General features: G+C 40.3%; 1 protein-coding gene across 5 annotated transcripts in view; it reads left to right on the top strand.

The window, feature by feature from the left end:
- Nucleotides 1–3,054: 3,054 nt before the first annotated feature.
- rapgef2b (Rap guanine nucleotide exchange factor 2b) overlaps nt 3,055–25,192 on the top strand; it is a 108,041-nt gene continuing 85,903 nt past the window's right edge. For all 5 annotated transcript variants that reach the window (XM_083914905.1, XM_083914906.1, XM_083914903.1 and 2 more), the window contains exon 1: nt 3,055–3,504. In XM_083914905.1, the coding sequence (XP_083771031.1) occupies nt 3,436–3,504 (69 nt within the window). In that variant the 5' untranslated portion in view covers nt 3,055–3,435. The remainder of the gene's footprint in view (nt 3,505–25,192) is intronic.

The raw sequence follows: 25,192 nt of genomic DNA, 5'->3' as shown, positions 1-25,192 counted from the left end.
TCTTCTTTACTGCTTTTACTTATCTTTGATATCTTTTTACTTTTGTTTTATGTATTTTAATTTATTGTTGTATATGTCATTATTGTGCGTCGTGTGAGTCTTGTATTTATGATGTCTTATTGATTCTTCTGTACAGCACTTTGATCAACATTAGTTGTTTTAAAGTGCTTAATTGGATTGACTATGTCAGCTGTATATATCCTGGTTATAGTGCCATCATGTGTCCAATTACAGTAATAGTTGCTCGTACACTGACCTTTATGCTAAGGCTTTGACGTCTTAAAATACATAATTTTGCTCTATATAGCTATGATCATAACGTACCATATTTTAGATACAACTCTTTTGAAAAATTACTTCCTAGAAATACACTCTGTTGAATGACAACAAAGGTACGTGTTCTCCATGCTTCTCCTACCTGTAAAAATCATCCTCCGTCCATGCTGTGGCCCTTCTGCGGCTGATTCCTTGTTTTGCATCTTTTCCGCCAGTGTTAAGTTTGGATTGGTTTCAGGCCGGATGCACCTTTATAATGGCCCCCCTTGGGTGTTAACTTGAGCCCAGCGGTCTGCTCTGTCCATGGGGCCATGCATGGTCAGTTGTTATGCAACCACCGGTTGTCATGGCGTCAGTGGTTGTGTCCTAGTTCCACATCACATTTTAGGTTAAAGTATTTCCAGATTACTTCATGACGTAGATCAATATGAAGGCAGAACAATGTCATCATAGTGTATTAGCGTTTATTATCTCTTATAAATATATAAAGCATGGTAAACATTCACATTTCATCACAATTTGTTTCAATTGCTTACATGCATTGATCAAAAGTCACATTGTCAAAACTCTTCACACGGTCAGCTTTTCTATAATATTCCATAATAGCAGAATATGCACAATAGAGTACAATGAAATAATAATGAATACATACACAAATGATTTGTTGTGTATGGAATTTCAGATGAAAGAGAAGACATACTGTAAGATATACTGGTGTCTAATGTTGCATAAATAAACGTGTGGCCAAACTGTACAGTGTGTGGGATTGTATGTATGTATCTATCCATTTTTTGTTTTTTACTTAAATAGTTCTTCACTTGTTTCCTTATTTCTTAGCCTCATCCTGAGCTAACACCCTATGCCTAAGCTGGTTGTATAAATCGGTTGCTGCAGGATGTTGTGGAGCCGTTGCCGTCCAAAACAACTGAATCTGGGGTAGCTTTAAAAAACAAATAAAGGCCTGAATTGTGCATATACAGATACCCCTCAATATGATGTCTGCTTGTGAAAGGGATTCTCCCTACCCAGGGAAGACGTTTCAGGTCTCTAAATGCTCTGACTAATAGACTATAACCGTGCTTAACACCGCAAATACCTTTACCTATGAAGGTACATGATGCTCAGGGTCTATAACAGTGCTTAACACCACAAACACCTTTACCTATGAAGGTACATGATGCTCAGGGTCTATAACAGTGCTTAACACCGCAAACACCTTTACCTATGAAGGTACATGATGCTCAGGGTCTATAACAGTGCTTAACACCACAAACACCTTTACCTATGAAGGTACATGATGCTCAGGGTCTATAACAGTGCTTAACACCGCAAACACCTTTACCTATGATGGTACATGATGCTCAGGGTATCTGCAATCTACTGTTTTTTGTTTTGTCTCCTTAAGCTTCTACGGTGTGCGTGTTTGTGTGTAAGTTTGTCTTTTTAAATGTGTCTTTTAAAGGTCTAGCCTATTCTTTTTGATCCTTTTAATGTTTTTTTCTGCAAGTTAAGGGATTGTACTGTAAATTTCGTTGTACTGGTACAATGACAATGAAGACAATTCTAATTCTAATTTAATGCCACTTGAAAGCTGACTCTCATAAACTCTGTATGTTTCTGTGACACATTTCTTTAATCCACTAATATTGCTTAGGGACATTCATTTGTTGTATGTTCTTTCATCTCATCCTGATAAAATGGGATAACAAGATTTGTGTGGTAATAATAAAAAAATCTCTTGATCACATCTCAAGATTTGTGTGGTAATAATAATAAACCCCTCCTGCATGTTTGTATCCATGTAATTGTGTATTACCTCATTAAGTCGCTAGATGGCACCAAAGCATTACTTTGTCACGTTGCACTCCCCATTCCCATTCCCACTTTTTTCTTTTTTTGTTAAATGGACTCGCCCATGAGCCGCCCCATGTAACTAAATCCTCGTCAAGTCAAACACACATAACAGCACCTAGACAGGAAATTGAATAACTTGGCCTTCAAAATACTTTAATAAATTAAAATGACAATATTCAACAAGCATAATTGTCAGCAAATAAAATAGAATTTAGACACTAGAGCCACTGGATCCAAAATATTCAGCTGATTAAATATTAGAATGAACTATAACATATCTTAAATGATTATATCACGCTGTGGTGCATGGTAGACTAATATAGTTGTGCATGTCATGTTGTCTGCTGTGTAAATAACATTCGTCCTTGGGTTTGATTGGACATCAAGGTAATGCACAGCTAAATCCATCTGGTGCCTAGTTAAAAAATCTTCAAAATATTTGAATTATTAAAAAAAAAGACCCACATATGCAATTACATTTTATATGGGCCTTTAGGTCAAATTATACGTGCAGAGAAAATTACATTTTGTGACGGGTAAAAACAAAACCTGTGTATTCATTTAGCCGCAGACCCCTCCCTAGACACCTTTCCTTTGTGTCTGTATCAACGTTAAACACGTTGGAGACTTATTTTGAAAATCTCTCCAGGAAGTGTAACCGTTAACTGTGGCCGACTTCACCCTGCTGTGTCAGTCACCATGGTGGCATACAACAGAGCGCAGCGGCGGCGGACCTATCTCCACTTTTAGACCTCTTAAAATGTTAAAATAAGGATTTCTCTCTGTGAGTGGACTCGGGTTTAACTCTCATAATGGACGCCGGGCTATTGTTGACGGGATAACGGTACTTTTTTTGGTCAGCTGGACCTTTGTAGCCTAGGTAATTTCTTTTCCGTCGCTAGCAGAATGCCGAAGAGACAAGGAATGGCTTTGATGAACGTTTGCTTGAATAAAGGGGCATTTTCTGCATTAAGAAAATAACTCTAAAGAGACAGTTTGAGCCTCGTTTTTAAAGAGAAGTTTTCGTCCTGGTGGGACTGGTGTCGGCAGCCGGTTTCGGCCCCCGGGCAACAGAAAGACAAGACACCCCCGAGGAGACTGCTCGGCTGTCTGGCTCCAGTCGTGGCCTGGCTCCGGGCACTCCCAGCTTATCCGCGTGCATTGGAGCACGGGCGAGAAGAATAAAGCACCAAGACACCAGGGGGACTTCTTTTGTGTTATATCCGTGGCGCTGGATATTCCTAAACATTTATTTTTTTAGGATAAGGAATTCAGTATCCTCCGAGACGGTGTCTTCCGAAAACAATGGCGTCTTATGTGGATAACAGCTTTCGGCAGGCTGTGATGATGAATCCGGCTGAAAGGACGCAACAGGTCAGAGGAAATCATTGTTTTATAACTCCTTCTGACGGAATGTGTATTCAAAAGTGTTGGTGTCCGCTCAGTTGCCACAGTGTAGCATTGCAACATTCGCTACATCGTAACATCCTACAACAGAGTAGCAGTGTTCCTGTGTGTGCAACTGTTGCCATTCAAGCCCGTTTCAAGTGTTACGTGTGGCTACATCCCGCTAAGCCCTCTATCAGCAGATAATCAGGGCTACTTAACTTCCCAGGAGCTGGAGCCTGGGTGGAAATCTAAAGCTACATTAACAGCAGTTTGTGCACTTTCCTGCTTTTACATTGGAGATTTGTGCATGTTGAAAACGTTTAAGGCAAAACTTGCATTTGAAGGGGGGGAACAATGTAAATATGGTAGAAAGATGAGTAACAGAGGGCTGTGGCTAATCCCAAATTAGTCATTAGCCTATGCTAGCCTACCAAAACACACATTACCCCTCATCCTTTTAAAGTTTTTACAGCACAATTGAAAGATAAGTCACTGAGTTAGGCCGAACATTGTTTTAGCTGTTTTGTCTGTGTTGGGATTCAGGGCCTCACTGGACAGTACACTGGTCTATTGTTTTATGGAGATAATTAAATAATGCTTTGTTTTTCAAAGCTAATTGATGTCAATACACAATACAACCTCAGTATCAACTGATCCATGTCGGTAGCTTCCTCCGGGAATTGAGGAACTGTATGTCTGAACATGCAAATCATGTGGACTGTGGTTATAATTTAAGCCATATCTTAAACCACATAATGCACGCACACACACGCAAGGTTTGCATGGCTTCAGATATTAGCAGTCATAACTTGCTGATACATGCAATAAATCCTGGTTTAGCTGTGAAAATAGTATATTTTCAATTGAACCCCGCTCCCAATGCAAATGTATGCAGCTACAGCAAAGGCTTTACACACAATGGGCAATCAATAACGGGCCACCACTTAAACCAGTGGGCTACAGTCACTGGCGCAGCCGCCTGCCCATCTATCTGACATTGAGGAAACAATTATGGTGTCATTGACAGCTTGTTAACTGCACAAGCCCATAGTCTTTACAGCTTTATGCAGGCTATGATTGTGCACAAGCGACAGATGCCATTATGGTTATGCAGCTGATGCCAGAACTTGGCTGGCATCAGATGCAGCAATGCTTATTTAGAACAGGACTGCGCATTAGTAATTTATATTAAGGCTGAAAATAAGGATTATTTTCATTATTAATGAATCTGACGATTAATCATGTAGTAATACTGAAGGCAAGGCAAGTGTACAGCACATTTCAGCTACAAGACAATACAAAGTGATTTACATTAGGAGCAATTAAACGTGATTTAAGACAGTCAAAGAGAATAGAAAATAAAAACAAGTTAGAAATGAATACAACGCAAATACAAGTTATAGTGCACTGAAAACCATGCTGCTATTCTTTCAGGCGAGTTAGCAGGATGAGGCAGGTTATATCACAGGTGTTACTTCCAGCTTTGAATCACATTCTTACTTCCGAGGCTGAAGACTTTTCTGTGTAACGCTGCCTTTTTAGAAATCAAATCATTATTCATTCCAAGTCTGAATACTGTCTCTGAGAGGGTCCAAACATGACAAGAATATGTGAGAGGAAATTAAGTACTTGGAGCTCCGATTAAATGATACTGAGACTTGGATATGTCCTACTCTGAGATTCAGAAAAGAATAGAAATGGTTTTGTCTGTGGTCCTTCAATACTCTGGAGTATGAACCCATGCTGTGTCAGTATGCAAACATTCCTTCGGGAAGTCTTTTAAATGATGAAAAATGAATGGAGAGGCATAGTAGGATAGTTTGAATAGTCTGATATCCTAACAGGATTTTGGAAGTCTTTAGAAACCGTGCATCCACGTCCTTTTTTCCTGTGATTATTCTGCTGAAAAGCAAGAAGACATGTTCATAATAACCACTAAGTCTTTTCGACATTAATCTCCATGGTATTGAATATCATGTGTGGTTCTTCTCCTCTGTGTTTTTCAATAGCAGCACCTTTCCCGGTGTTCTTTTCATGTGTCCAGTGTCTGTGGTGCCTCACACAGTTTATCCTAATGGTGTTGGCAGGGCCTCTCTGTCAGGTTACGTGGATCTGTGTCTTTATCGCTCAAGACTGACCAGCGGGATTTGACCCTGTGCCTCACCCTATTGTCACATGACAGGTTAAATAACAGACCACTTGACAGCCAGTGTTCACACTGGGTTTTTTTTTTTCAGTTTCCTTGGCACAATTTTGGACTGTAACTGGAAGAGCAGAGAGATTCTGCAAGTTGTCTCGTCTCGTTGTGAATCTTCACAGTCGCATAAAGAGATTGGGGAGAACACATTTTCTCCTTAAAGCATTGCTGCAAATTGTTGAAGTTGTGATATGAACGATAACATGACATGGTTATTTGATTGCTATTTTTTTCTAATTCCATGTCCAAATTCAATTATACATCCTAGATTATTAAATCCCTTTGAATAAAACTTAAAAAAAACAAAACATGCACTGTGGCTCTCATCAGCACCATTTTTTGGGTTGCTTGATGGACATGCTAGATGTTTTTCTGGGTTTGCCTTGGGACCCTGCAGCTATATGATGACTTTTTAACTATATCTTAAAATAGCCTCTCCTCGACTGTCTCCCTTTAGGGGCGTCTTTTGTTCTCTCTACAGATAACTGCAGAGGAGACCATACCAGTACAAGCACATGATAAGATATGCAGACGACACAGTGACAACGAGCCTGCCTCAGCGACAGGACTAGAATGGGTTCATAGATTCTTATCCAAAACTTACTACATTAATCAAGAACAACTTGTCGTTTTATAGCTTCATTTTCACTCTTCATATACAATGTTTCCCCTAGGATGGAGTTGGAGCAGTGTAGGTGATGCGCGTGTTCAGGGAAAAATGTGAGCCTGCAAAGCTTGGCCTGGACTTTCAATACATACAGTACTTTTAGACCTTTGTGCACAGTTACAAAACATGTGACTTGACAAAAAAGCAGTTGTGAGTAAGCCATATCACCCAGTGTTCATTTTGACAGCCATTTTAAATTTAGTCATAGTCTTAATCTTTTAAAAAAATGCAAATGACAGAAATAATTGGCAGAAGTCATTTAACACACTCTTATTTTAGTCTAGTTTTCTCAACATTAGTTCAAAAATATGCAGTGCAGTGAATATCTGGTTATCATATTAGGACACAATATAGGCAAACATGCCCATATATTTAAATGAAGTCCTTATTTTCTTAAACCAAAGCATATTATTGATCAAATAATGAAAAAAAAGACCCTTTATGTTAACCTCAGATCACTGTTCATTGCACATACTCATTTTACAGAGGAAATTAATGAAAAACCAGATGCATTAGACTTGTTACAGTGTCACTGTAACTTAGGTTTCTGTAATGAAGGTAATGTAGCCTAACTAACACATAATAACTGTCTCTGAGGGAATCTGTATATATCAGTCACCTGTTCCAACCAAGTGGAACACTTGCGATACTCAAATGAAATCGCTGGACAGTTTTCCCTTCAGCAAATGAAAATATCTGTTATCAGCAGAAGGAGCACCGTGTCCTAGAAGCACAGGGTCCGTGCGAGCGTCGACGTTGAAAATGAGTTTGGGTACATTGTTTTTGATTGTCCTGACTGGCTGCAAGTGACACGGCTGGACTTTTCTGTGACACACCATGCATATGTTTACATCATATGCCGCGATGGACGAAGGACAGCTGACTCATGAAGTTGAAATGATGAAATTATCTAAACAAGACCTAATTTTACTACGAAACCTAAATAAATGTGTTGTTGTAGGAAATGAGGGTCACTGCCTGTGTGTGCCTGATTGTGTGTGCGGGGAGGGGGGGCTTAGGGGAGATGACGGCCCTTTGAAGTGATGACAATGCTTATGACTCCGCGGGTACATGAGACATGTACCTGTTTTCCAGGTGCATATTCAACAGCTTGGAGAACAATCCCCTTAATAAAATCATATAAAAATTATAATTAAAATAATTAGCTCGATCAAAATCCTGGAGTGGCGCACCTCCGCTGCTGGATGCATGTAGGGGAACCACTGATATCTTTTAAATGAAGTACCTTGAATTTGGACCGTTAGGCAGACAAAATGTGCTGTTTTAAGGGATTTCTTTGGGCTCTGATCATTTGTGATGGGCATTGCTCATTGTTTTTGACGTTAATCAGCTTCTAAAATGAATGCTGCTTGCTTCCCTAGAATGTGCGTTCATTGTCAAACATGAAGCCCAAGCTTTGTGTGTGAAAGTGGTATCTATGACCTGTTTGTTTTTCAGGTCACTAGGTGGGGGTTGAGCAATCTGTCCAAAGTTACCGCATTGAACTTGGAATGATGGGCGCTGTGGGTGCATTGAAAATTGCTTGTTCATGTCATTCCTTATTTTATTAAGGGCTGCACATTTAATGTAATTACTGGGACCATGACTTCAGTGAACTGAACTGATATGAACAACGAAGGAGCAAGAGTATAAATAAGGGATATCACTTCCTGTAGTTTCTGTAGACCTACACACACTCGTGGTTGGACAGATGAATACTTCTGCTTTAGCTGGTCTGTTAATCTGAAGCAAGATGCACTCAGAAAGGCATCTCTCCTCTTGTTTAGCCAGGTGGCAAAGCTAAAGGCCACAAACAACAGTCCTCCTCTGCGGTCACCCAGCTCCACAGTCACATAGCTGAGGGGACGAGCTGCTGCCTACTTTACATTTTTTCCTCATATTGCACCAACACAGGAGATCAGTGCAGACCTGCAGTGGCTGCACAAGAACAGATGAGGAAGAAAACAAATGCATTTAGTGGACATTTGACCCCAGTGACTTGTAGTCAACAAGAGGAATCTGAATTTATGGGCTATTAGCTGGTCATAACATGAAGTTGGATACAAACACATGGAGTTTAATGGTCCAGTTGAACAAACATTCAATAAAGCAAATAATCATTTGTCGGTAGAACAACTGTGGCATCATAGTAAAGTAAAGAATACAGAATAAAAGGGTCAAGAACAACAAACTTAGTAAAGACTATAACTATCTATGGTAAAGACCCTTTTATTTTAAAAATCATTTCAAAGGAAAAGTATTTATTTTCAAGTGAAGGTCAAACTGAGTCTTTATTAGCACACACATGTGATTTACACAATAGCAAAGACATTGTAGCCTTTTAATGGTACAGAGCTGTTTGCTTTTAGCATTCAGAAGAAGTAAATGCTTGATTTATGCTTGAATGTGCAAACGTAATTGTACCATTGTTTTCAGTCCTATTGACAATATTTATTGATCACATTTTGTTGAAGTTGTCTGTAGATTAAAAAAAAAATTCACTTGCAAAGATGCTGTAATAAATACACATTTTTTTAGCCCTACAAGTTGTACACAATGTAGGTAAACAACTACAAACCTGTAGAGGAAGTAGTTGCCCCAGGTTGTAAAATGACTGATGCGCACAAGGCTGACCTGTGTCTCAGCATCCTGCCCCATATAAGCAGCAGGAAGAGGAACGGCGTCAGGATGCTTTTTGAACTTAAGCCGGAAGAATGGCCTGACAACAGAACGCCTTTCTCCCTTAAGCTGTTTTTAATTTTTCTGAATCAGGGTGTTGTTTTGTGACTGCCCTTCCTATTTTTGTCAGGGCGTCAGAAGCATGTGAACATCTATTTTAAAACCCTCCAGATTGCTGGCTCAAGGAGTAGGATGGACGTCTGTAGTACGTTTTTCTACTAGAGTCAGAGTGGTGTAATTTTCTCAGGGTTTTCTAATTCACCAAAAGACTCCCATCCATTATGTAAATTTAGGTGCCTCTTGCGTTTGCGTTTTACTTGCGCTCTGCAGCACTAACCCCGTAGAAGTAAAGTGATGTCACATGTTATTCTTGTGTTTAAAGTGGAGGCTGAGTGCAGGCTGATGTGGTTACACACATTGCGGCCGCAGTGACGTATTCCTCCCAGTTTTAAATACAGGGGAGGATTTCAGGACGGGAATAAAGAAACAAATGCACTAACGTATGACACCCACACAGAAGGCCAGCATGGCTTTTGATTGGCTCATTTAAATCATGCTTTTAATTCCACTTCAGCTTTTTCCCAGGATATTGTGATGGCAATATCTTCTGCTTACTGCTCAGTGGACCCATAAAAGCTATTGAATACTCTATTAAAAGTATTGATTCTTCAGTGTTATGACTGTACAGGGAGCCACTGATGAAAAGGTTGACTCTAATCATAACTCCTTTACTGCAGGAAGATGGCATTTACGGTTGTTTTACAGTTTAATTGCACGGATAAATGTCTGGTATCATGGTGGACAACAAGCCAGAAAACATTTGCATTCCTGAATCTGTTCCTTACTGGAATACACCAGGATGTTTGTGTAGCCTCGTGTGCCTGTTACTCCCTAAAATCTTACAATAAAAAGATCAATCCAGTGTAGTTTGTGTTTCAATGCATCACTGAGATTGAAGTAAGTTACACACTCTGTGACTTTCCCTCCATGAAGCGTGATTTAACACAGGTAGAGTACAAACCCGAGCTAAAGCTCTTTAATCCGGGCTAACCGTTGTGTATTTCTACTGGTTGCACTGATGTGTGTTTTGGCTGATGATCAAAGCAGGTGGGCATTTGAATTAATGTCTTGAATTGTAAATGTACTTTAAAATTTCATGATATATTTCATCCTCAGATACTTGTGCTTATGAATGCCTGAAATCAATCTAGCATAATGTCAAGTACATTCCTCTGTGTTCCCTTGTTTAGAGTTTTTTTTCAGTTGGGGAAAGAACTAAGTGATGTTATAGATAGATAGATAGATAGATAGATAGATAGATAGATAGATAGATAGATAGATAGATAGATAGATAACTTTATTTATCTCCGAGGGGAAATTAGGTCATCATAGCAGCGGTACAGAGCCATCAGAAGTACTAAAAATAAGATCAAATACAAAATATGAACAACAATAATGCGTGATTATGGAGATGGATGCAATCTGTGGCTGTGTTGCATGCTAGTCTATCGAGAGTACTGAGAAATTTGACAGCTCCGTCTGCTATCCAACAGATTTTCCCTGTGTGATCATTAAGTACTGATGGCTGATTAGTTTCCTTAATCATGAATATTCCAGGTATTTAATTGATGTCAGAAAATAGTGAAAAATGCCCACCACAGTTTCTCAAAACCCACATTGACTCTTTTATCCGAGCAACATTCCAACACCAAATGCAGGAGTTGAGTATCACACTAAAGAAGGACGGCATTTAAGAAGCAGAGAAACCAGAGAAGTGTTGGCATGAAAAAAAAAACAATAATTGATGAGCTGTCTCTTAACCTGCCATTAACAGCTGAAGATGGTTGTGAAATATGTTTCACTTAAACTGCCCGGGGTCAGAGTAAGTCACGCGATGTTCTGAAGAATATAAAAAAATGCCCCGGCGAATAATAAAAGATTTCGACAGTTTTTAAGGTGGATACTTCCTCAGGAGGTGCATGCGAACAAAAGCTTCATTTTGCCAAGTTTGCAAAAGTACATTTGATATTATCCAGCACACTCATATCAGTGTTCCTTTTGAAACAATAGAGGGTGAGAGGAAGTCAAAGAAACACAATTTTTTAATGTTTATCGAGAGACCCCGTGCAGGCTTCTGAGTTGCTTATTCTGCAGTCTTCTCTCTGCTGTTGCTGCTTTCATATTCTGATCTTTAATGCTGGCGTATTTAGGGCTCACTCCAGGTTATGTCATTCACGCTCTGGCTGCTTTGATCTAACGGTTTGTTTCTTTCTATTTCTATAACTTTGCAAAATGTAGAAAAAGAAAAACCATGCCTTTTTTTTGTTTTGACACAACAGACGCTTCTATGTGCGCTTCAGCTTTCATTTGATGGGAAAACTTAACTAACATGCGCAGTCTTGGGATCGCATCGCCCCCAGCCTTGTATCTTATCAGATGGACTTGGATGCAGCCTACAGGGTCACTCTGTACATTTCGTTGCAACTGAATCACACGAATCACAGTGTCGACGGCGTGTTTCAGTTCCTTATGTTCGCATTCCTTGAGATATTTATAAAGCAAAGAAAAACAGCTCTGGAGTCAAGGCTCCAGAAATTCCATTGGCCTTCACAGCAGAAGGCAATAGACCTCATGCCACTGAGCGACCACAATCTTTACATAACTTAGACCCGGACCCACTTGGCTGCTCGGAGAGCTTAGAGAATAAACCATTCGTGTCGTGCAATATTTACATGGCTGCTATAGAATTACGCTACTTGCTGTGGCTGTCATTAAGAGCTTCATTCCCTAATGAGAATGTGGAAATAGCAGCATTTGGAAAAAGTGACACATACATTACAAAACCAACTGATAACATAAGCAAAGCACATTTTTGTATTTTTTTTTAAGTTTAGTAGTTTTAGGAATCTTTTTTGCCTGTAATGGTTGTACTTTAAAGTCATAGTAAACAACTACCAGACGTCTTTGAGTGAATTTCCTCTTTTTAGCCTCGGTCCCACGCATACGTGCTCATTCTAGTGAATAATCTGCTGTATAATCCTCCCTCTTGGTGAACTACTCAGACATGAAGTGGATCAGATGGAGAGCTGATTAATTTGTGTGATTAGAGATCTCTAAATCCCAGTATATGGGTTCACCATGCAGCTAATACTTGTTTACAGTATTTGTAACAATGGCACTTTAAGATGTTTGCTGTTGCATGAACAGGGTAAGGGCCACGTGTAAACCAAATCATAATTCTATTGTTTTTGGAGATTTTAATTTGTAGATTTACATGCCTTACATTAATGTGCCAATTACGTTTTTTTTTCAATCCTTAATACTTTAAGGAAAGAGGGAGAAATTGATGCTGAGATTTTGCGTGGGCTGTCACTAAAGCATTTCTTTTTTGATTAAATATAATGTGCAGACGTGTTTACTGTCACAATTTTTCATCAGCAAAAAAGCATAGCACCTTATATTTCTATCAGACTACTCACTACTGCAGTGGAACCAGGGCTGGCTTCATTAGCATTATGCCTCTATGTATCCGTCCAATTGCAGCAACCAGAGCCAGCTTCATTAACACCATGCCTCTGGTGGATTTCTCACCTGCTTAAGTTAAAGCTTTCAAATATTCATCAGCATGGTTCTGGTAGCTATCCTCACTGCACTGATACTACTCTTAAATCTCAAAACACCCTCCCTTACGTTGTGGTCTTGACGGTAAAGCCGCATACTTTGTTAAACGTTCACGTCATCGCCTGACCTCTCGACCGGCCTTGAACCTCTAACCCCGCAGCCAGTCACATAATAACAACGACAACAGTGTCTGCACAGTGCTGCTGCGTAGAGGAGAGAGGGGGAGAGATGGACCTAAACGGCTGTAGTGTGAATTTGGCGCACCTCAGGCTCATATTTCTCCCTTTTCCCTGCTGATCTGGATACGTTGCTAAATTTGCAGCTAGTCACTTTTTATGAATAAAGTTGCTAAGAAGTTCTGAAAAGTGTGACAATAACTGCAGAGTGATACGTGTTTTCACATAAGTCTCAAATAACACCAGGAAAAGCCGCTAGATTTGTCTCTTGTCACCAAATTTAGAGATTTTGTTGGTGTTTGTACACAGTGTCTCTCTGTCTCTTCTTTTACGTTGTTGTATATTTCTGTGGCAGAGTTACAACACCCCATATAAGCCTGGCATATGTACTACAGCGTTTTAAGTCGGTTTCAGCGGCTTCTTGTAGACGCAGATATTTCTTGAGCCGAGGATTGTTTTCTATCGTGTGGACGTACCCTTAGATTTAAACAATACAGTTAATCTCCTTCCACCAGCCAATTGTGTGTCTGTATGCAAAGGAAATCCACCCCCTCCTGTGTAAACAAATATACGCTACAGAGCAGAGGAGGGCTGGTGTCTAAAGTAAAAGTGTTGGATGATAGCAGATTAGAGGAGTTTAGAGAAAGTAGTTTTTGTGATAACATTTTCAGTCAAGGACATCTTCCACCTAAGGGGTAATTTTACATTCTTTTGTGACGACCTTCCAGCCTGTGTCAAGCTGTTGAGTCATACCACTGTTTGCTCGATGTACCTTTGATCCTAATGCGGCCTGTCATGCCTCATGCAAACTGTGGTTTATTAACAGCTGTGGTGGTGGTAGACAGGTGATTACTTGCCCTGTGAGCTAAAAGGGGTGATTCATTACAACGTTAGCATGAGCAGAAACAGCTGTCTTTGCTAATGGATGCTGTTGTCAAAAGTGAAAACGGCTGCAGCAGCAGCAGTCCTTGACTTCTGCCAGTGGGAAAATGTGGCATATTGGACAGCCTGAAAAGGGGAAAATAGCCCTACATAACATTGTTTTCCCCATTCAGAAATCAGTGATTAGGAACAAGGTTGTTCCACTTCCTGCAAGCAGTGGAGCAGATTGTTGTACAATATCTGTCTTGTTGAAACCTTATCTTTGTAATTGGTCCCTGGGGGTTCGTCTAACCTGCGGCTGGTCACGTTTCCAACTCTGCAGCCCCCTGTCCCTCCGTTGCCCATCGGGGAAAATGTCCGTTCATTACCCAAGGCCTCAACGTAATCTGATTCTCACTGGAATGTTTGACAGTTTCTCCCTGCTTCCTGCTTTTGGGAAGAAGGGGATAATTATCTTAGCTTGCCTGAACTGAACCACAGATTACCATCCAGACCGCTTGGGTGCCAGTCCAAGATTATCAGGGTGCTCTCTTTTACTCTTAAACCAGAGAGCTTGCATGTGTGCCCAGATTTTTTTAGGATCTTACCTCTGGGAAAAGCTTCTGGAAACAGGTTTATTGCTGTGATGCAACGTTCCCCTTTCAGCCCAGTTGACATTTATTTCACTCTGATGACATTGTGGTATGCTTTCCTCGCACCGTTCGAGCAATAATTCTTCACTAAATGCTGTGATGTCAGTTACAACCAAGCATTATTTATTAAACGGCATGAGTTCATCGGCGCCTCAGACCTTGACCGGGCTAATTGACACTTGCCTCGGCTGACCTCAAACAGCCATTCACTGCCAGACGTTTTCCCATATGGCCCTATATTTCCTTCGCACTCAAACCATTCCTGCTGAAAACAAACCCTTTTCATTAATCATTCTTGCCAAGATTAGTATGCAGATCTCCTTATGTGTTATGTAGCCTTCCTGGAGAAAATTCCAAGTCTTAAGAATAGGCTTACATAATGCCACATGAGAGGCTAATGCATGTGCAATCTTCTTATAACAGTATTTGCTTATTTGTGATTGAGTAATGTGGTTAGCTCCTAACATTCACTGGACAGGAAAAAGCTGCACATTAGACTGTATTAGTGAGGACTAAATACCTCAGTCTGAACTGTACAACAAAACAAGAATCAATCACAGTAATAAAGGATCCTCACGTCATCAGTCAAAACGGGTCCTGATGGTCCTTCAAGTTTATTCACTGTGAAACCTCAGCCCCCTTGGGTGCATTTTCACAAATGCATCATGCATATTGTTAATGGGATTCTATGTCAAGAATGAGTAGTTGTATAACATCACACTGCTCATTAGTCAGACACTGCTGCAAATGTGCCACATGCTTCAACCCAAGGACACAGAGTAATGGATGATGCCGCAAAGATTTTTCTAACACTGGAAAATAAAATGTACAGATGTAGTGTAGTGTCAATGGAAATTAGTCCATTGATCCTTAATGCACACATTCCATATATTATATACCATGATTTGACAATGGTAATGCATAAATATAAGCTGTTTAACTTTCAGTGATGGGTAATATGTTTAGCTCTTCTACTGGAAGTTAAATGTAAGTTTGTAGCTCAATTGAAAAAGTCACATTTGTGATTATTAGATAATTACTCAAACTTAAGATAGAACTTCCATATCCAAAGAAGAAAGTTTTTGTTGCCACATTGTGAAACAAACTTGAGTGTCGCAGAGAGTGACTTGAAAAGAGTTCAGTAGGTTTTGTTGTTTCTGGTTTTTATTTATTTTGAAAGACTTGACAGAAAGACTTGACAGAAATGACAAATATGAAAGATCTGTGTGATTATTTAAACAAATGTCAACTGTTAAAATGTGGCCATATCCATTGTGCCATGTTCTTCTAGAGTATATTTAACTTAACTAACACTGTGAGTACCTGCTGTTATGTTGGTTTTATTAGTTGCATGAAATATGGGACTCACATTGGAACAGTTTTCTCATGTGATGCGTTTGTTGCACTGCCCACCTATGTTGGCCCAACTGCCCGCTGCTGCGTTATCACTGGGCTAAATGAAGACTGTATTTGATTATAATTGGAGGGAAAGATGCTGGCCATTCATGCATGCTTCCCTATAGGCTCGGGTGCTTTGAATCCACCAGCAAGTGTGATGTGGACTCAACACAATGACTCCCTGTTACAACCAGCTTCTGCTTGTCAAAAACAGTTAAAGTCATACCAATTATTTTGTCGCTGCACTGGGAATAGCTGTTTTAGCTCAATTTTACCAACTGCAGTTGTGTTCATGCCAAGCAGACTTAAACAAAGACTTTATTATAGGCCAATAACCCTTGAGTTACAGCCTAATCTACGGTTTAATTTTATAGAACAGCATATTGAAAAGGTTCATAATTGTAATAAAATAATTTATTGGATTCCGTACATTGGGGAACTTAAAGGTATTTTTAAATACTTTCTCTTGCATGTTATTTTATTGAAAAAAAACGTTTCATAGGCTATGCAAAATTGTCCTGTTTCCAGCTTAGTAATCATGTAGTTTTAGGAAAATAAAAGCAGTTTTAAATGTCAATCAAAAATCACCATAACAGCACACAACTCAAACAATAAATGGGAAATACACACTGAGCTGCATCTACCATTTACACTTAGGTAGTTTAAACTTAAAATATAGATTGAAAAAAATATATAGCATTACGAAATGAGGTGAAAGAAATCTGCAGCATTTTACCTGTGAGTTTGACTAGCTTAAGTGAGGCCAATGAAAGGGAACTTTAACTTGTGACAAGTTCCAAAAGATCACAATGGTTTGCCATGTTTCTTTTGTAAAACATCCTCAGGATATAGGCTGAAATCCCCGTCCGTCTGGAGCTTAGGCCTATTTTAGTCTGAGTGAAGTGAAAGGCCTTGGGTGGGATCATAAGGCAACTCTGTAAACAGGAAATTTCCATTCAAGACTAGGCGAGCTGGGCGCACCAATGTGGTGTACATTCAAAACACAAGGAAACCACGATCAGTTACTGAATAGTGCACCTCTCAGGTTCTGATCAGGCCTTTAAGATTTCAATACCGCATATTGATGATTGACATTGATGTTTGTTACAAGATTGTACTTAGGGTTACATGACTTTCACGCAGGAGGCACGGTTGGCTTTATATGCTTAAGTGGATCTCAGAGCACCGCTTTGTCTTTGTAGCTGTAGTGACTTTAACTGGCAGCTGACCAGATACATCATCAGCTCACATTAAGCAAAGTGGTTTTGTCACCTCCTTTTGAAAACAACAGTCAGTGTCTCCCTTTGGATGGAAAATTTACAGCGTGACAATCGCAACCTTTGAGATAAAAAGGTGAGGAGTCACACCTAACACAGGCAGGCGCTAGACCCCACTCCATTATGATGCCAAACCATGAAAGAGCATAGATGACAATGTTGTCTAAGATACTAACAAAGGCAGTGCTGCTGGCTCGCTCCCAGCTCGGGAACATGCTGTTGTTGTGCTGATAGTCGTGCAGCTCAGAGACCCTCTGGAAACACTCCAAACATGAGACCACTGGCACGGCCAAGGTTGCATTTAAATCTAAGTGTATTTAGGTGCACCAGATGCCAAATTGAAAACAGGGAGTCATTTTTACTTTAGTAATGTGTTTATATTCAGGATCGCATGCACATGTTTTCATGTAGCACATTATGTCTCATAGATTGAGGTTGATTTTAATTTGAGTCGCAGTCTCTTGTCTGTTAAATCTGCCAGTATTTCTTTTTTTGGTTCCATCTGGCACTTGCAGGTACTTGTGCATGCAAGTATGGCTATTTTATAAGGGACGTATTGGCAATGTTACCTAACATTACTAGCAATGTTGGGTAATTTTCCATTATTTGGTTGAAGTGTAGATAATGTCCACATTCTTTTCTTTGGGAAAAATGGGATGTCCAGGTGTATTGGTACAAAAATAGAGAACAAAACCCATCCCCTATAAGGAGAAAGACTCAAAAAAGCATCTAATGAAAAACATGTTAACTTAAATTGTACATTAACATTGTCTTTTCTCTTACATGGGTATTGTTTTACGTAATAAATAGTAAAACACATCCCTTTATGCTTCCATCAACAAGACTTACTCCTAAACAACAGTACAGGAGATTTTACATGAGATTTCTTACCAACAATCAAACTGCTTACCTCTCTGGTGACCAGGGAGTGTTTGTGTGGCCTTGAGGCCCTGAAAGAGAAATCTGGCTTGTGTGAAAGCAGTTCGCTTTTGAAAGAGTTTCTCTGGTTGTTCCCTAGCAACCAGCAGCCAGAGTAGCATTGTAATGCAGGAATTACTTTATGCAGAAGGCCATAGGAGAACGCAGCAGAGATTTAACATATTGATTATTGAATTCCATAACTATTTCAATGGGATTAATGGCTCTACAGTTAGGGAAACCGACCAAATGGATGCAGTTATCACAAAGTATTGAACCCATGAGTTAGGAATCAGTGTTATTTTTCTCCCATTGCGGAACTCTGGGGGATTTCATTAGTAGCTCTCCTCCAGCCTTTGGCTTCTATTTGTGTCAAGTTAATTGGACAGAAGAAAGGGGGGAAGCTTGAAACGGGCTTTTTTGGATCATTGGGGCCACCAAGCAAGCCATTTGCACCAGGAAGATGAAAGCACATCCCAATCCCATTTTATCCACCCTACCCTTTTTCTCCTTACTTTCATTTCGAGCTCTCCTGAATTGATCTTTATATGATGTTGCGTAACTTTGTAATGATTGCACTGCACCTCTTTGAGGCCTTTGTCCGAGCGAGATGGAGCGGGTTTCATTTAGCCAGACAGTTGGCTTTGTTCCCGGGTATGGACCTGCTACGATGAGGTTCAATGACAGAGCTGAGAGATCTCTTTGTGTCCAGTATCGGTCAAAGCTAACTATTAAATCCACATGAATCCATTGTTTTGGTTAACGCTGCGTGTAAATGGGGAATGTAAGTGTGGTAGTTTTACCCAAGATATCATGATATGTAGTCTTTATTAAAAAAAGGTCAAATGTTTTTTTTTTTCACATCTTATTTTAAAAATCAATTTCGAATAGAGTTTGTTATTAAGACAAACTGTCAGTATTGCCGATGCACCAGAATTCAACGGTAAGAAAGAAGACATACTTCCCATTAGGGCTGCAACTAACAATCATTCTCATTATCGATTAATTAACAATTATTCTTTTGATGAATCACTTTGTTTATAAAACAGAAAATAGTGAAATATTTCCTTTAAAATCCATGAAGTGTATTAACTATCATGTAATGACAAGGGAAAGCACCACATTTCTCACATAAGAACCCTTTTCTTGACCCCAATGATGAAACGATAAAATAAATATTTTCAGAATAATTTTCTATCAACAGAGTAATCCAAAGTTGTTGGAGCTCTGCATACCACAGGACTGCAAATATACATGTACAACTTTTACAGCATTTGCGGTCTTCCGTAACAGCATCATTGTGCTGAGAGTCCAACATGGGGTTTATTATTATTAATCATTCAGACCTACTATATCGTAGATCTGGTATGTGTGCTGAGGCTTTGTTTGTAGTTGGGTACAGTGGTTGACTCTGAATGAGTCTGTGGTCAGAGCAGGGGTTGTCATGGTGCAACGCCGTGGTCACAGACTGTGTCAAGAGGCTGTAGACTGGGGGTTCTTTTCTTACATTTAATCTGCATCAGTGACAGATAATAGCCCTGATTTTTGTGTAAAATTGTGATGCGTTCAGCCCAGATGGAAAGAAGATATCGCTGGCATCAAGACCAAGAACAGAATGTGCTAAAGCATTAGAGGTAACGTTGAGCATATAAGTTGTTAGACAGCAGCTTGAAAAAGCAGGTCCTTTACTGGTTCACACTAACACCTCTCATGATGTCAGAGCATATTAGTTGTTAGACAGCAGCTTGAAAAAGCAGGTTCTTTACTGGTTCACACTATCCACTCTCATGATGTCATCTTGTTGTTGCTGTTTCTGTTTTTCAGTGAAAAGCCTCTGAAAACCTACTCTACCCTACCCGCTCAGTAACAGTAGAAACAGTTAACAGCAAAGCTAAGGGTCCAAAGAGACAGATATTTCCCTCAGGAGCTGTAAGAGACCAAAAACAGTGCCAACAGGGAGTGAATATTGGACTTGCGTTCATCAGGCGGACAGCCACCAAATGAATGATAATGCTGCCCCATAACTAAAACGTGTAGGATTAATGGAAAATGCAGGATTAAAAAGTGGCACATGCCTGCTTTGAACATTGTCAGTTGTATAGCTGTCTAGCATTAGCGTAGATGCCCAAGCAGTTAAAAGAACAAGGTCATGTTCAAGGTGTTCCTGGGGTATCTGAGCAAGTCTTTAACTTAATTTTACTCTTATGATGCTGAAGATAGCTTCGGCTTCTTGCCCTGTGTGACAGCACTCTGACATTACGGGGTGTGACCGAGTCAGCAAATATCATTCAGTGCTAATTAGATGGCTGTGAGATCCTGTATCAGTGTGGCTTGACTAATGCTGCGGGTAACATTAAAATGGCACCAGATGGATGCAGGACGGTTCATTCTTACTCATAGGAAAACTTTGCTTGTTTTTACCCTCAGTGACAACAGTGCGGCTTTGCGTCCTTCAAGTGTTTACTGCATATTCTGAATTAGTAATCAGTACACATGCTCAAAGCAAGGACATTACCCTGTCTCACCTTGTGTAGTTCTTTGTATAAATCACACTGATATTATTAAGTGCATTCGGTACTTAGAAACAATGCTGCTCTTCCTTAATGTTGATCCCAAGCTCTTTCCTCATTCTCCTCATAAATTATTTCCTTTCTTACCCCATAACTTGGAGCAACTCTCTTCTACAGGTGCAAAATTCACCTCGGGACTGTGCAGTATTTTGTTATTCCCTGGAAACAGAGAGGCCTTTCAGTTTTTTTGTACATTAGCATTGATAAAAACAAATGTCTGTGACATGTCAGAGTCAAGGCAGGGAGCTGTTTATAGTTTGTGGTGGTTTGCTATCAGGCCGCCATCAGAGTGAGATAGTGAGCTGCAGCAATAAGTTATTCCCAACACATTCCTAACACTAGTACAAGATATATTTTGACATGCAAGCTCTTTATTTAACAGGATCTTTATCTTTAGAAGAGGTTGCTTGAGATTTGGTTACACCATTCTATTTTCAGAGATGCTGGGCTAAAGACACACATGCATACACTTCCACACCAACATCTGTGTCAGATGGCTGCAGCACTGATCAAAGCAGATGGGTTGGAGAGGTCAGACAACCCTTAGCATTCATTTTGATTTGCTCGCTGCGTAAACAAATGCGGTGTCTTTCAAAGAAACATGCAGGCTTTTTGTTAAAGACATCCTTCTTGAATTCCTGCACAATTCTCTCAAAATACTTAAAATAAAAGTCACTATCTGCTGCTACTTGTGCAGTCTAGCATGCATCTAATTTGCATGTCCCAGGAGACAGAGTGCATTGAAGTTCTTGAGGGTTCTATACTGGCGGGCAGTTCAAGTAGGTGCTGTTAAGCTCATTCACATGCCTCCCCAAGTCCTGTTCCAGCCAGTCACCGTGTCCACCAGCTGCCTGACCACGGTGGGAAATAAACAGCAGCTCCCAAGTGTTTTTAAATTTTGTCTGTGACTGCAAAGTTGGTCTGCTCCACCCGCCACTTCAGCCACCCACCATTATTCAGAGGCGTAATTCTACTCAATAAATTCCATCAAGATGGTGTCGAAGTGAAAGCTGAGGATGGCTGGATGTATTAGACGCCTTCCACACAAAGACGAGTGCCATCTTCTTCTTAAACACTTCTGAACAGGTGGCAGTGGAAGTGTGATTGTTGGTGCGGAACTTAATTCAGAATCCGAGGCAGAGGAAAAAGGAGAGGAGGCCATGTGCCCTGCTAGCTTAACCTGTTGAGTTAACACCAAGTGCTTAATGTTAATAAGACTTCTAATTAGCTTTGTGTAGTATGTGCCAAATGCCTTCAGGTGGCACATGGTTTTAACGTAGTCCTAGTTACAAAAGACATTGGAACAGTTGTGCTCTTTTTCATCAACAATTTTGACATTGCAACTTAATGCTCTCTTTTTTTTTGTCAGTTCAAAATATAAATAATAGTTAGAATTTCAGGTTTGATGACACTTGACTGAATGCTTTTATTTTTGACCTTTTATTCCCATGGATGGGTGTAGTGTTTTAGAAAGGAGCCAGTGAAGCCCTTTGCTATCATCACATGTTCTTGTCTTTTGTAAAACAGTCACTCAGACCTCGACGTTTGGCCAAAACAGCCACAGATAGCGCTGTAGCGGCTCTTGTCACTGTGTGACCTTGTCGGAGCCCACAAAGCCTCCACCTGCTCTCTCACACGGGCTAATGGATAAAAATACCTAGTAGATCCCACACTCTCTGTCAATAGAGATTCAAGGACAGCTGCTGGCCACCCTGTTGCAGGGAATGTACAAACAAAGACGAGGGAATGCACGCACTCGTATTAACACAAACAGAGACATACATGCACACAGTGGCACCCAGTGCAACATCATACTGCTGCCCCTGAGGTGTATGATGAATGTTGTGCACATTTGTAGTAAACTGCCGTCGCTGCTGTTTTGTCTGCTTCAGGGGGGGGGCACTCCTCCTCAATCCCACTTGGCACACTGATACAGACGGGCTGTGGTGTTTGTGCTGAACAGACAATATAATGCAATATATTGCCATTAGCAGATATTGCACCGTGGGCAACATGACCTTCCAACCTTCAACACTGGCTGTCTGACTCCCAGTGGTCTGTTTACCTCGTTACACGGCTACAGGCTGTTTACCTCCTCATACAGCAGCTCTGCCCCCTTCATTATTTTCCAACACTCACTTGAAATTGTTTTTCACTCACTGAAGCAGCCATATGCTCTTTATTAGACAGGCAGACATTGATGACACTGACATTTAATTTTATGCAAAGCCGCATTAAAGTCCAGTGTGGAGACTCTTGGAATGAACAGAAGGATTTTGCTGTCTTTATGGTTGTTTTTTTATAGTGTAAATGACATTTAGCAGTTGAACTAATGAACCCTGGTAAGACCAGAGCGACAGTGTGCTTTGATGGGCTGTCAGGTAAATTATGTTCCATATGGTTTCATCGTTTGACCTATGAAATGTCACCTTGGGATTCTTTTCTATCCCAAGGTGACATCTTCCGACGTCTAACCAACACCCCCATTTCAAACAATATTGAAATGTGCTGTTCATAAAAAAGCATTACATTCTCTCTCAAATTTTAGCATTTGGAATTGACTTTAACACATGAATTGCCTATTATTTTTCTGTTAGCCGACTTCTTGAATCATTTTTACATGATAATTCTTGATGATGAGTTCAAGGGGATATATTTAAAGGTCTTTCATAAAAGGTACCATCATGTTGCATGCGTTTGTCTTCATCTTTAAGCTGAAACGTTTGATTTTGTGGATTTTTCTGTGGGCAACTGCTGGAAAATCAGTGTATGCATTTCACCAAGTATATATGGGAATATTAAAGGAAATGTACTTAATTTGAATGTGTCAGTAGTTAGTTAAGGTGTCAGGTTGGCCTTTAGGAATTTTTTACAGTGAGAATTTGTGTTTTCTAATGTTTTTTAGACCAAACGATCATTTGATTAACTGGGATAATACTATGCAACAGTTCCTAGTTGCAGTCCTAGTATATTTTAAGTTTGCTAGTGGCACAGCCTCCCCCATTCACAGTCGTAATAGTTGACCCAGATGTCTCCTTCACTTGGTATGCCATATAGTACCTTCCATAGGTTAGAGAACAGTAGGGGGTAGGAGGCATGGTCGAGATGGCCTCTTTAGGCCTCGTGTGTATGTGTGTGTCTGCTGGCGAGGACACAGACATTATCTAGCCAGTGTCATCTGAGGAATGCAAGCCTCACCCGGCCCGACACACAAGACAGCCCCTCCGCCATCACGGTAACAGGATCCAGGAATACCGATGCATCACTGAATGAGGGGTCGTTGTCGTGGACAGGCAAACCTGGAAAAGGTCAAAACCTCAAAAGGGAATGTTCTGGACAATGTCTGAAAATGACAAAAATGAATGAATGACTGAGTTAATGAATAAATCTATTTCCTAATTACAAGGAGCTACATTTGTTTCAGTAGAAATATGTTGCAGTTTTGTAGTATCTCCTTTTGTTTTTAACTGAATGAGAACGTGGAATGTAATGTGTAGAAAATCCACACATCCACATATTTTGCAGTTCAAAACCAAAAGTATCATTGGATTTCTTTCAGTTATGGTAATGCCGGCCTAACGAGCTGTTTTTGCATACCACGTCCACATTGTTTGATTCCAACCTTGAAGCGGCCACAGTAAAGTTCAGAGGGTGAAGGTATGGAGTGAAAAGCTCCCTCCCGCAGTGACAAGTGAGCAATTGTTATAAAACTAGGTCGTCCTCGCTCCCAAGTCGCGGGGGATTAATTTGTGCTTTTCGCAGCTATTTTTTGAAACAGAACGACAACAAATCCTCTCCACACAAAGTGCCGTGATTAGAACGGCCAACTCTTCTCTGACTGCCAGGGATCAAGGTCGTAAGCATCTTAGACAGGGATGGTGTAATGAGCCTAGTGTTAGACAGATGCAGCTTGTTTCCTGACTGCAGCCTCTTGCAAACTAGAAACTGCAGCATTCAATACTGCAGTTTTAATGGGATGTTTATCTTGCATTATTTTCAGTCGCAAGTCGAGTTGTTTTTCAGAAGTTTTGTGCACTTTGTCAGCACTTTCTTGTTCCACTGTCCTGGTCTCAGTTCTCTGCACCAAGAAAAGTTGTCTTTAGCTCACAAGGATCCAAAAGGAAGCTGATGATGGAAACTGTGTCATGCTCGACTACAGTTTGTCATGTTTGAACTAACAATCTTCAGAGCCCATGCCCGCTCTGACCGCCACCAATGACAGAAGGGAGGATCACAATTTGCCAAATTTTTTACCAGTGTGAAAACTCATCACAAGTTGCCTGGCAGTGCTGACAGAAGTACATATGTCTCACAGTAGGCATCCACACTAGTTTCTCTCTCACTCTTTCTGTTCATTTCCCTGTTAAGGCTTAAGAATAGCAGCGCAGTTGGCGGACAGACTCTGAGAGTAACATACATGTAATTGGGATCACTTGATGGAAGGCTTTCCTCGAAAGTAGTCAGATAAGCGTGGGGTGTGCATGCACAAATGCAGACGCAGAGGATGTTGATGATGTCAACAAAGGAGACACGGTCATTGATTTACTCTGCTAGGTGAGTCAGTGAGGGCAGCACATCACCGAAGAAGCCATCATGTGTCTGGTTTTATGGGGTTATAACACTTAATTGGTCATTCCTCTGTGATATAAAAACATA

The sequence above is a fragment of the Echiichthys vipera genome, assembly GCF_963691815.1.
Source record: "Echiichthys vipera genome assembly, chromosome: 6".
NCBI lineage: Eukaryota > Metazoa > Chordata > Actinopteri > Perciformes > Trachinidae > Echiichthys > Echiichthys vipera.
This window is presented reverse-complemented; position numbering and strand designations above follow the sequence as displayed.